The sequence below is a fragment of the Seriola lalandi genome, unplaced genomic scaffold (genome assembly GCF_002814215.2).
Source record: "Seriola lalandi dorsalis isolate HSWRI2012SDOR001 ecotype SW California unplaced genomic scaffold, Sedor1 jcf7180002054909, whole genome shotgun sequence".
Taxonomy (NCBI): Eukaryota; Metazoa; Chordata; class Actinopteri; order Carangiformes; family Carangidae; genus Seriola; species Seriola lalandi.
In genome coordinates, this window is record NW_019525461.1 from 145,566 (window position 1) to 157,557 (window position 11,992).

The 11,992-nt window shown below is 43.0% G+C and overlaps 1 protein-coding gene across 1 annotated transcript in view; it reads right to left on the bottom strand.

The window, feature by feature from the left end:
- Positions 1-10,415: 10,415 nt before the first annotated feature.
- reck (reversion-inducing-cysteine-rich protein with kazal motifs) overlaps positions 10,416-11,992 on the bottom strand; it is a 65,292-nt gene continuing 63,715 nt past the window's right edge. Inside the window, exon 21 of the mRNA XM_023430709.2 lies at positions 10,416-10,658. Within this exon, the coding sequence (XP_023286477.1) occupies positions 10,416-10,658 (243 nt within the window). The remainder of the gene's footprint in view (positions 10,659-11,992) is intronic.

Here is an 11,992-nt window from a genome sequence, read left to right on the forward strand (position 1 = left end):
TGTTTCAGGACTCATTTGTTGTCATGTGATCAGTCTCTGAGGGAGGGAGTTGATGAGGCTGCTGAGCTGAATGTGCTGTCTGGTGCTTTGGAGGTATTTTTATTGTTATATTCATAATCTGGCCTGGGACTGTCAGGGGAACTGGGAGATCATCTCCAGGACTCTGACACGTACTCACCACGGAGGAACGATACCACGCCAGGGTCCTCCAGGAGCAGCTGGAGGACGGGCTGCGTCGTTAGACCTCCTGTCTCTGAGACTCAGACCTGAAGCAGCACAGCCCTGAAATATTAAAACACTCATCTTTGAATGAAGTGCTAAAAACTGGATTTTAAACTGAAATAACGTTTATTTTTCAAGAGCAGAATGAAGTACACCTCGGCACTCAGCCATATTTAGTCGCAGCCTTCGTGTAAAGGGTTTAATTATTAAGCTCTCATTATAATTATTTTTATTTCAGTGCACCTTTTTTTGAGTGTAGTCACAGTGAGAACACTCAAGTTAAAAATCAATTTGCATGTCTCTTCAAAAACGTTAATAAAAATAACTAAGAGGCTCTTGTCAGCCCTGAAGGCCACACACTCCTCTGCACCGGACAGATGTGACAGGGCCAAGATAAGCAGTCGATCACGTTATTGATCATTTCACAGCGGCTGATCAAATGAGACAGGAGGAGCAGACTCAATGAAGCTGTCACCAGATATGAAACAGTTCAACTCTGAGGAACACGAGGGAAAAAGGATTCGCTGCTGTTTATATTCACCTGGTCTCTGTTGTTGTTTACTTCATCATTATTTATCTCCCTCTTATTTTTTACTGTTTAAATTTTCTCTACACAATCAAAACAGAATGTGGTAACATCCGGATCTGAATCTGAACTTTGAACCTGGATTTTCAGAGTCAGTGTCGCTGCCGGACTTCACCCTCAACAAACACTGTCGACATGGACTTTGCTCTGTTTGCACACGTCCCGTCTCGGTGAAGCCAAACTCTTCTGGGAAACATTTCACACTTTCATCTTTTGGACCCACAAAGGAGCCAAACTTGTGACTCTGTTGGTTTTTGAACTTCCTGTGTGAGTCATGGTTGATATGAATGAATTCAAATTCTGAGTTCATGGTTTTCAGCTGCGGTTCAGACCAAAGAGAAACAACCTGCAGGTGTGATTTACACCACGATGGAAGTGAAAAGCGTTTCCATCCACTTCCTTCCACTTTTCTGCGGGTTGCCGTGGCAGCAGGTCAATCAAAGCAGTCTAGACGTCTGTCCACCCAGCAACGCTTCCCAGCTCCTCCTGAGGGATCCTGAGCCCCCCCCCTCAGGCCAGACCAGATATACAGTCTCTCCACTGGGTCTGGACCCTGGAGCCTCTTGAACCTGTAAGACCTCCAAAAGGAAGTCGCTCCGCAGGATCCCGTTCACCTCAACCTGCTCGCACTAAACCCCAGGACAACTGCCGGCGGCGCGTCTAAATCTTCCTCTAATATTCACCTGAAGAAAGTTCACAGCATCTTTGTTCTGCAGTAACGCAGCGTGTTCTCTCAAACTACAGCCAGACAGTTTATTGACGTACAGAATATGAATAGGTTGAATAGTTTTTTTTATAATCTGCAAAACTTGACAAGCAAAGGATTTAAATGAGAGAACTAATGATGCTGCCGTCAGCCTCAGCCGTGTTATTGTTAGTGCTATTTATTATTTCCAATAATTGTATTTCTTTATCTTGTGCTCTCACTCACTCACTTTACACATATTCTTCATCAATATGTGATGCCAGGAAAACCTGAATCTGCAGCCAAAGAGTCAAAAGCCAAAATATAATTAGATCCTGACATCATCAGAATTCAATATTTGGATGAGAAAATATTGGAAATATGACAATTTAATTTAATCTGACATTAAATGTCAGAAACATCTCAGCTTTAATGAGAACAGGTGCCGGTCGTCTCAGACGTCTTACTGTTATTATTAGTGATCTGATCTTCACCCCCAGTCTACTGAACACCACACTAACATTTCATTTAGTTTTTAATTTCATGCTGAGAATGAGAGATTAAAGGTGGACACTGGTGTCAAACTATTATATATAATCAGCAAAGAATAATATTAGATAGCATGAAGAAGTTAAACTCATAATCCAGCCAAACGCAGGACGGAGCCAGCTGTGTGACTGTGTAAATTAATAGGTTTATAATATCAAAGTTCCGTCATTAAGGCGCAAGTAGATCTGTCTGTAATTACCTGTGTGTGTTCTGTTAAATGAATGTGCTGCTGAGGTTTATTCCTATGGCGTGTTCTTCTCCAGCTGCAGCCTCCACGGTGTCAAACACACCTGCCAACAAATGAAAATAAAAATAGTCTCTGTTCACGGATGATGTCAGTGAACAAACACAGTGAAATGGCTTTTTTGACATCACTGCAGGAGACAGGGAAAGTATAATGAAGAAGATGGGGGGGGCACCTGTGCAGGAGGGCCGGACCTCTGCAGGAATGAGAGTGAAAAATGTCGTCGGGGAAAGACAAAGGGGGTTTCACTGGTCTCTCACCCCGAAGAGAAGGTCAGTGGGTGCGTCTATACAATCTGTTATCTCCAACAGAACCTGCTGCGGAGCAGGTGAGGAGATGAGCATGAGTTGCCATGGTGATTTACCCTGGTGAGGAACGAACCCTGAAAACCAAGAGCTAAACCTGAAGTTCCTGCTTCGTCGTGCAGGTCTCTGGAGTCAGGCTGCGGTTAGCCTAGCTTAGCTTAGCTTAGCTTAGCTTAGCTTCAATCACAGCAGCATCTCTCCAATACAAGACGACCTGACACGACTCTAGGTACATGTGGGATGATTCGATGTGATATAATGGAGTCTTTGTTTAAAGTAGACATTCATTTTACATTATAAATTAACATAAGTCAGTCCTACAAATGTGGCATTGCTTACCTTCAAATAGGTATATTTTAAAAAAGACCAAGTATTTTTGTTACTTTTGACAGGTTCAGTTCAGAACCAGGACACTGTGTTTATTACCGAACACACTGCACTTTGAGAACTTTGCAAAGCTTCTCTGACAATGAAAACAAACCTAATATTCAATCTTCACTATTGGCACAAATTAGAGCCAAAGAAACTAGTAAAGAAGGTGAAAGAAATGAAACATTTGGAGCGAGTTCTGTGTAGGCTCAGATATGAGAACAATGAGCATGCTACTGAGGGAGAAAATTATAATAATGCAATTTCAAAAGACATCTCTTGTCTCATTTTGTAATGTCATGAGTGCTTGACCCAACACCAGAGAGTTCAGGCAACAGTCACAGTAAGTGAAAACAGAATAGAACAAAGTGGAAAACTGTTGGAACTCATTTACAGATTTCACTCTTTTAAAGTGTTGTTGTGCGATGTGCGAACTGAAAACAAGAACGATCTTCTAGCTCATTTTTCTCTTAGTTTTCACTCTTCTTTGAGACAATATTCATTCCTGTTGCTTGGTGAACTCACACCAAACACACATGTACATAAATCTAAATCTGTCTGTATCATTCGTACAGTGAAGAAGTTCGGGTGTGCTTGTGCTTGTCAAGGTTTTTCTTGAGGAGAATCAGTTGATCGACATGATCACGTGGGAGTACACCGCGCTGTGCTGAAACAATATCTCCTGCAGTGCTGAAAACTCGTGAGGCCACACTGGTGCAGAGGACAGGGTGGTAGGTCCACCTGTGCTTTCCACCATGGTCGTGGGTTTTCAGTCGGGGGCAAAGGATTCTGTTCTCTGCCTCGTGACTTCCTCACTGGCCTTTTCCCTTCTTCCCCTTCCCTTCTTTTTTACTTTTTGCGCGGAGGGTCATCATCTGAAATACAAAGCAGTTGCTGTATGTTACTGGTTGTTCTTTCACCGTACTATCTAAATCTTTTGGCTGATCCTGGATCTGAGGAGCGACTGTACTGTTGTCTGGATCTCTACTAGCAGGGCCTCTCTGCACTGAATCCCTTACAACTGCATGTCCCTGGGTGTCTGCTCTGCTTCCTGTTAAGATCAATGTAAAAACAAATCACACCTATGATTAACAAACAGACAAATGTAAAGACGTGCAGCAAACAGTAAACCACATGCAGTAGAATACAGCTAATGATTGCAATATGTTCAGGAGCAGCTGTTGCACTATAATCATTTATTTTGTGTTTAGTGAATGAAAGGTTGCGTTTGTTGGCTTACCTTGTTAAGCAGGGCTGCAGCTTCAGCTGAAATACTTACCAATATCCTCTCAGCATCAACGTCCCTCAGGAATGGAAGAGTTTTAAAGCGAGGGTCGAGAGCGGATGCAGTGTAGGGGGGGTCCTGGGGAAGTGTGTACCGCTTCTCAAAGTCATTGTTAGTCACTGTTGCCGTGTCTCCATCTGCTGCCTCAAAGTGCTTTTTGAAGTTTTGCTCTGAGTGGGGCAATCACTGATATTACGGGCATCTCATCCTCACAAAGGAAAGTTTAGTCACAACTCTGACAGGTGCCATGAACCTGACTACGTCTTCAACACTGCAGATGTCTTCCTCATTAAGAGCGTTCACCTCCTGTCCTCTCAGCGTGGCAAAGACTGCAGGCTGCTGCTCTGAGAAGCGTAGCATGTCATGGGAGCTGTTCCACCGGGGCGACATATCTTGAATGAACTTGTAGGAAGGCAAAGTCAGTTGCTGCTGTTTCTCCCTCAGGATTTCAGCTCGCCTTATGTTCGCTCCTCCCAGCAGCTGCAGCAGTGTCCAGTTGAAAGGCTTTCTGAGAGGCCAAGTTTAATGTGTGAGCAAAGCAACAGAGGCGTGGCATCATCTGTGCCTCCACGCTGCGATCATATTTCTGGCATTATCAGTCAGCGGTTCTTTATGAGTAACGTTCCAGTCAACACACGCTTCTTTCAATGCACCGCCTATATTTTTCCCTGTGTGTGATTCATTGAATACTCTGGTTTGTAAAACATGAGATGTGGTGCGCTGTGATCGTCACGTAGGAGTCCGTTGCACACGGCGTCCAGGCATCGGTGGTTAATGCCACTCGCTCTGCATTTAACAGCTGGTCTTAGACATCATCCTTTACTTTACTATACAGCTCTGGCCCACATTTGTCTGTGAAATGCTGTCGACTTGTACCGGGGCTCCAATGTATTGATCATGTCTGGCTGTAGCCGAGCTGTGGCTAAGTTTTGGTTGAGAGAAGTCTTGAATGTGCTTGCTGTTTTACACTCCTTACACATTGCAACGGTTTTAACTAGTATTCTGTTCTTCTTGTAAAATCCAAATCTCTTCCAAACTTTGGATTTCAGACTTGACGTTGGATTATAAATCGTGTCGGTGTTGTCTGACATGTTCGTCTTTCCCTCGCAAGCAAGACGCTATCTAACGTCACTGTGGCGACTCTCGTGATAGTTTCAGCTGCAGACACCGAGCAGACGAGCTGTCAGCAGCGTAGCAGCTACATTCACCCGATTCATAACTTTGTAATCTGCTGTAAAGTTGGACATTTTAACATGGGAGTCTATGGGGACTGACTCACTGTTGGAGCCAGACTCTAGTGGCCGTTAGAGGAACTGCAGTGTTGGCTCGGTTCGTGACTTCCAGTCTTTTAACTACACTGAGTTTGTTGCTTGTCGGCTTTAGCTCCATATTAATGCCCCGATATTAGTGATATTGATCTTCTCATCTCACTTTAGGAAGGAGAGAAAATCATTTGAACTCTAAATTTGAAGATGAATTTAACTGTTGGTTTTAAATGTCTAGTTTGAATAAAAACATGGAGTCGTGGGCTGTAATTACACATAATTATAGATCCCACATTGTATATGACTGACCTGTACAGCATCCTATTATCAAGCTGCCTGTCTCCTGGTGCTTCGACAAAATCATCTCAAAATTGAAAGTGTGATGTAAATTCCTCTTTCATTTAGGGCCAGACACGTCAGAGATCATGTAATCCTTCCACATTGTTTGTTTGCCTCTTTGTCATCCTGGTTATCTAACTGACACAAAGCTTGTAGCAGCGTGAAGCAGGAAGTAGATTTACAGCCGACCGGTTTCATCATTGATCATTCACATCGGGTTCTCATCTCAGAAGGTGTGTGAGAGAGAACATGACTCTGGGTTGTAATTGTATCTTGATGGATTAAAGATGAATGTCTCAGTCCCCCAAGCTCACGCCATATATATATATTTATGTAATATTTTGAGAAGTTTTGAGCCGTGAGTTTTAGTTTTGGGAACTTCTGTAGATCAGGTCTTTGTGTTCGTCTCTCCAGGCTTCAGGCAAGTCTGCCAGTACATTAACTTCACACAGGTACTGGGTATTGATTGTTTTTGTATCTGAGGCTTTAACGATGAATGTGATTACTAAATAAAAGCCCATTTTTCTATCTGTTGGTGTTCAGTGTTGAGGCTGAGCTGAGATTGTCTCTCCACAGGCGAAAACACAATGTTGATTGTGGAATTGCTTTTTTTTTTTCTGTACTTCATGAAATATGCATCATGTTGACTTTATTCTTTCCAATTCTTTTTTTTCTTAAAGTTTATGGCACTTTTACAGAGTCAAACACACAGAACGAGCCATTTAAACCATACGCAGTTTGGTAAGAAGAAGGTCATGTGACCAGAGTGAGAACAGAAACTGCTCCCGTCTGTCTGAAGGTTTATACGCTCAGGACGGGTCGACTGGTTCCATTTCACTCCGTTACACCACATTTACATCATACGGAAAGACTAAAAATACTCCTCAGCCTCCAGAGGGCCGACGAGTTCACTGTAAAACACTGACATGAAGGTGATCATGATGTAGGTCGACTTTCTCTCTGAGAGTGAGATATGTAGAAGACGGTCGCGTGAATGTGGCCGGTCCATGGACTTTATATTATATATATTTATATTTTTTATGCCTTTATGATAGCACAGTAGAGAAAGACAGGAGAGGGGGAATGATGTGCAGTAAAGGGCGTCCGATGTGGGATTCGAACCGGGGCCGACTGCAGCGAGGACTGACCCACATAAACATTGTTTATAAGTTTTCCTTTGTTTGTCAGATAATGTCCCCTGAACGTCTCACATGCAGAATATTGCTAGACTCAAAAAATGTAACTAAATGCAACGCTACCTACAGTACACACCATCGGGCCAATATGAGGGCCCATCAGGGGCCCCTTTTCCTCCTGGGGCTGCTTCCCCCTGCTTCCAGTGTTTAGGTTATGCTAAGCTAAGCTAAGCTAACCATGTCCCGACACCTGCGCTGCGTTTAGATATCGATCTTCTTGTCTCACTCTAACAAAGGCAGCAATATGTCTGCTCCTCAAAATGTTCTTTCAGCTGAGAAATAATTCATCAAAAGCAGGAAATAATCTTCACGACTTCAGTTTGAATGTGTGAAACTCTTTCATCTTTACTTTCCCCCCCAATGTGACAAGAAATCAAATCAAACACTGAAAACATAAAAAAAGTAACCAAATCCTTATCGGCTCCAGAAAACACGAACATAACAATAATCATATTCATAATAATATTCATAATAATAATCATAATAATAATCATAATAATACAGGTAATAGATGGAGGAGCCGTGGGGAGGGTTCCCTGCTACAGAGCTGCCTAGCACAGTAATACTGTTAGACAAAGGGACACGTGCTGTACAGGCAGAGACAGACACACACACACGGGACAAACACACACTGTTGTACATTCTGGAGTAAAAACACTTCATAATTGTCATCATGCAATAAAGAAAAGCAACTATTTGTTTAAAAAAAACATGGCACATAGGTTATTATTATCTCAATCCATTATCAGATACATATCAAATATAGAGACATTTCTTAACAAATATAAAGTTATTGCATTTTTATTATTACTTCATATAAGACACTATATGCAAGGCATACTGTGGAAAATCTTCTCTACCCAAAGGGGATTGTGGGTAGCGACTAGCTGATTGTCCTTTAGTTATTAAATGGCTTCTAGTTCATATATACAGAGAGGAAGCGTCCCTTTTAATACTGTTCATGGCTACTGGCCTCACACGAAGGGAGTGATGATCCAGGCTGCTTTATATGAGAATAGACGTTCACCTGCTGCTGGGAAACGTCCTGACACTTTACCAGACGTGGCGCTCACAGCGCTCCAGTGCAAAGTTTCACTAACACACCTGTGCTGCAGATTATAGTCCTGTGTTAACAAATATACACTGATTTTAAAGGACCATACCGCCACATTCGGCATGTTCCAGCCCATTAAAGGGGCAGCTGTATTATGTCTTCTGTGGCTCTGAAGAAGCTTTTAGAAAAAGAGCCTAATGATGATTTAATGGGTGTAAACAAGGTGAAGTGAAGTCAGGCTCATTTCTAATCGACAGTCTGCTGTATAACCTGAGGTCAGTCACAGACCGTGTGGAGCCCCAGGCAGAGACATGTGCTGACTACTGGGAAACACTACAATTTACAGATTTCCCTTAAACGCATTTTCTCCAGGAATCATTTTCCTGGTTTGCCATTTACCAAGCACGGAGTCTAACGTCTAACAGATCATATCAAGTTGCATTATGGGAATTGTAGGAGCCAACACTGGTGACTAAAAGTCAGGATTTCTGTCTGTGACCATCCTTCTCTGTTTAATGTGTCTGGTGAAGGTCCTTTAAGGTCGTGCAGCCGAAGCACCGAAGCATTCAGTCAGTCAAACTGTTTCCTGTTTCAAGGCGGCCACTTGTTTCACTTCATCTCACTTCAATATGAAATCAACTGAGAGAAGAAGAAAAAGAAGTTGAGACGGATAAACACATTGCAACGGACGGTCTGTGTCTTAAAGTTAAATTACCATGTGGTTACAAGCAGGGACTGAATCTACTGATGCATTCAAGGATGCTCTGATATCTGAGAAGCAGCCACTGAACACCAATCTTTCTTCTACAAAATAATAACAACAACAACAACAACAACAACAACAACGAGAGAATCTGGATTTGATGTTCTGACATTATTGTTTAACGTCCTCGAGCTTCAGCTTCTCAAATGTGCAGATTTATAATGTTGTAAACTCAAAACCTTTGGGTTCTGAACTTTCCTGGGACAAGCAAAGTAAATCTACATCAATCAAGAACCCTCGTTACAGGTTGATCATCTCTATGATGTGAGAGCACTTTAATCAAACTTACGGAAACAAACGTCTCAGATTGTTTCATTCAAATCGTTTTAGACGCCTGAAGATTAAAAAACAATAATTATATAAAAGAACTAAAAATGAACATATAGTAATTTAAATACTATGTCAGTTATAATGTCTTGACCTTTGGGGGGGGGTTGATGATCACATGGTGGGAGCCGCTGGTCCAGGAGACTGTGACAGTTTACAGTTTATTGATTAAGTGATCAGATTAATCAATAACAGGTAAACAGTCGTTTCTTTATCATGGTGCTGATTTTACTGTTTTATCTTTTTACTCTTCGGCACAGTGAGAATGATGCACTCTGGATAATATATAATGATATATTAATGAACACCACGTCAGGTAAAGTGTTATCGGGTCTGTTTTGGTCATCAGGTAAAACCGACCTGGAGCCTGGATTTCGGTTCTGATCCGAATCAGAACAGAAACCGGGCTCCGTCAACATTTGAACTTTTGGACCTGCTCAGTCGTGACACCTGACGTCAGAGGCCGGATTAGTTTGATCTGAGCTGGCTCAGTCCATGAGCACGGCACTAACACTGCTGAGGTTAGAGGTTCAAACACTAGGTCCATAAACACCTCACACGTTTGTACATGATGCACTGTGGTACCGAGTGTCGGCATCGTTTACCAGAGGCTGATCAGACTCCATCCAACACACGATAACAGTCTGGAAGTGTGTGTGTGTGTGTGTGTGTGTGTGTGTGTGTGTGTGTGTGGGGCCGAGGGAATTTCGGGTAATTTGTCGGACAGATGTGCTGCCAGGGATGTTTCATCCTTCTGTCTCCGAAATCCAACTGGGGACACACACACACACACACACACACACACACACACACACACACACACACACACACACAAACACACACACACACACACACACACACACACACACACACAAACACACACACTTTAACATCTTTCTGAGGAGCTGCTGGGACTGATGGAGAAACACTGCTGGTGAGAAACCACACGCTTCTTAAAGGTCAAACACGCACGCACGCGCGCGCACACACACACACACACACACACACACACACACACACACACACACACACACACACACACACGTCACTGGAGGGAAACCCAGCGAGTCACTCTTCCACTGAATAACACTGTTCACCTGTTGCTACAGGTGATAATAGCTCTTCCACCGCCTTGATTGTTTGACACGCAGGTAAGTTCATTGGAATGATTGTCGAAAGACGGCGCCGCCGCCTCATCCTGCTCTGCCGCCGCCCAAACACTCACCTCAAGACCTGTCTCTTATACACATCTGGAGGAGGACGGGGGCGCCAGCGACCAGGAACCCAAGGAGAAGGCACAAGCCGGGGGGGAGGAGTGAGGCCGGAGCGCCCCCTGCGGAGGAGTGGATGGAGGAGGTCTTGATCTCGGAGGTGAGGAAGGCGGAGAGGGGCACCTGGGAGAAGAGGGTGGGGCTGGCGTAGTTGATGAGGGAGTCGATCTTCTCGGCCTCTTTGCTGCAGGCTTCGATCTGAAAGACACGACAACACACAGCTGTTATCCCACAATCCTCTCTGCTTCACCACGCTCCCACTACAACCTGCAAATCAGCTCCACCTCTGACCACACATCTGGTTTCACCTGGATACAGCTGAAAACCTGGTTTTTTCCTAGTTATTTAGTTTCTGCTTTTATTTTCATTTACATATTTTATCATCTACCGTCGTTCTTCTTATTCCAGTCGCTTCAAAACATTTTCAGCCACAATTAGGGACTAAAAAAGATCGATGTGGAAGTGTTGGGTCTAATAATCTGTATTTAAGAGTTTGGTCTGTTTGAAAGAAGCCTTGAGATAATTTCTCTCCAACAGAGAACACAAAGCTGTAACCGGAGTGTGTGTGACGGAGCGGAGACACACTTCTGAACTATTTGCACCTTCAGGCCTAAAATTATTCTGCACACCTCCTTCGTCGACCTGCGGACGAATATTACATTACATCACAAACAAGTGCGAGAAGCTGTTGCCTAGTAACAGCTAAAACTAAAATCCTGCCAGAAATTTACCTTAACCACCGAGGCAGATGTTTGCTTTGTGTGTGTGTGTGTGTGTGTGTGTGTGTTTTCATGTTTACCCTTGTCTTTTTAATACAGTTGCTCTTCTGTCTGAATCCAAAGCCACTTCACTGTTTCATTCTTCCTCCACAAACCTTCGTCCTCTGATTCTCCTCAAATCTTTTTGGTCGTTTATCAAATTTAATCTAAGCAAAGTATGACGTGAGATATAGTTTCAATCAAGTATCAATATTATTATTATATATTTCTGTTTTGTTGTAAACCTGTTTTCATTTCTTATCGTGTCATGATTCGTTATGTGATGGCTTATTGGTCTTTTCCATCCGAACCTTCTGTGAGACTCAACTGTGACTAAAACTAATGAATCTGAGATAAAATGTGAATCAAAAAAGGAGCAAAAAACAAACAAACAAATCAATTAATAATAACTTATAAAATAAAAAACAGAAAAACCAAACCAATCCAAATAACTAAAACCTGACACTCAAATCCCTTTGACCTCGTGTGGTCGAGATGTAAACCAGAGTCATATCATGATTGGCGTCAGGTGGGAGGTGGGACCAGTGATGCGTAGGAAAGCTGTCGGCTGGTGACGTCAGCAGGTGTTGTTATAATGACCTGTAACACCACACCTGATATACAGATGTGTGCATCTGCTCCGGTGTCTGAGCGTGGAACCACGTCCCAGGTTGTTTGTAAACGTCTGATTGTTGTGGAAGGTCTTTGTTTTGATTTGATGTTCTTATTGTTTTGTTTGTTGTTGTTGTTTTCTTCCTATGACCCCCCCCCCCC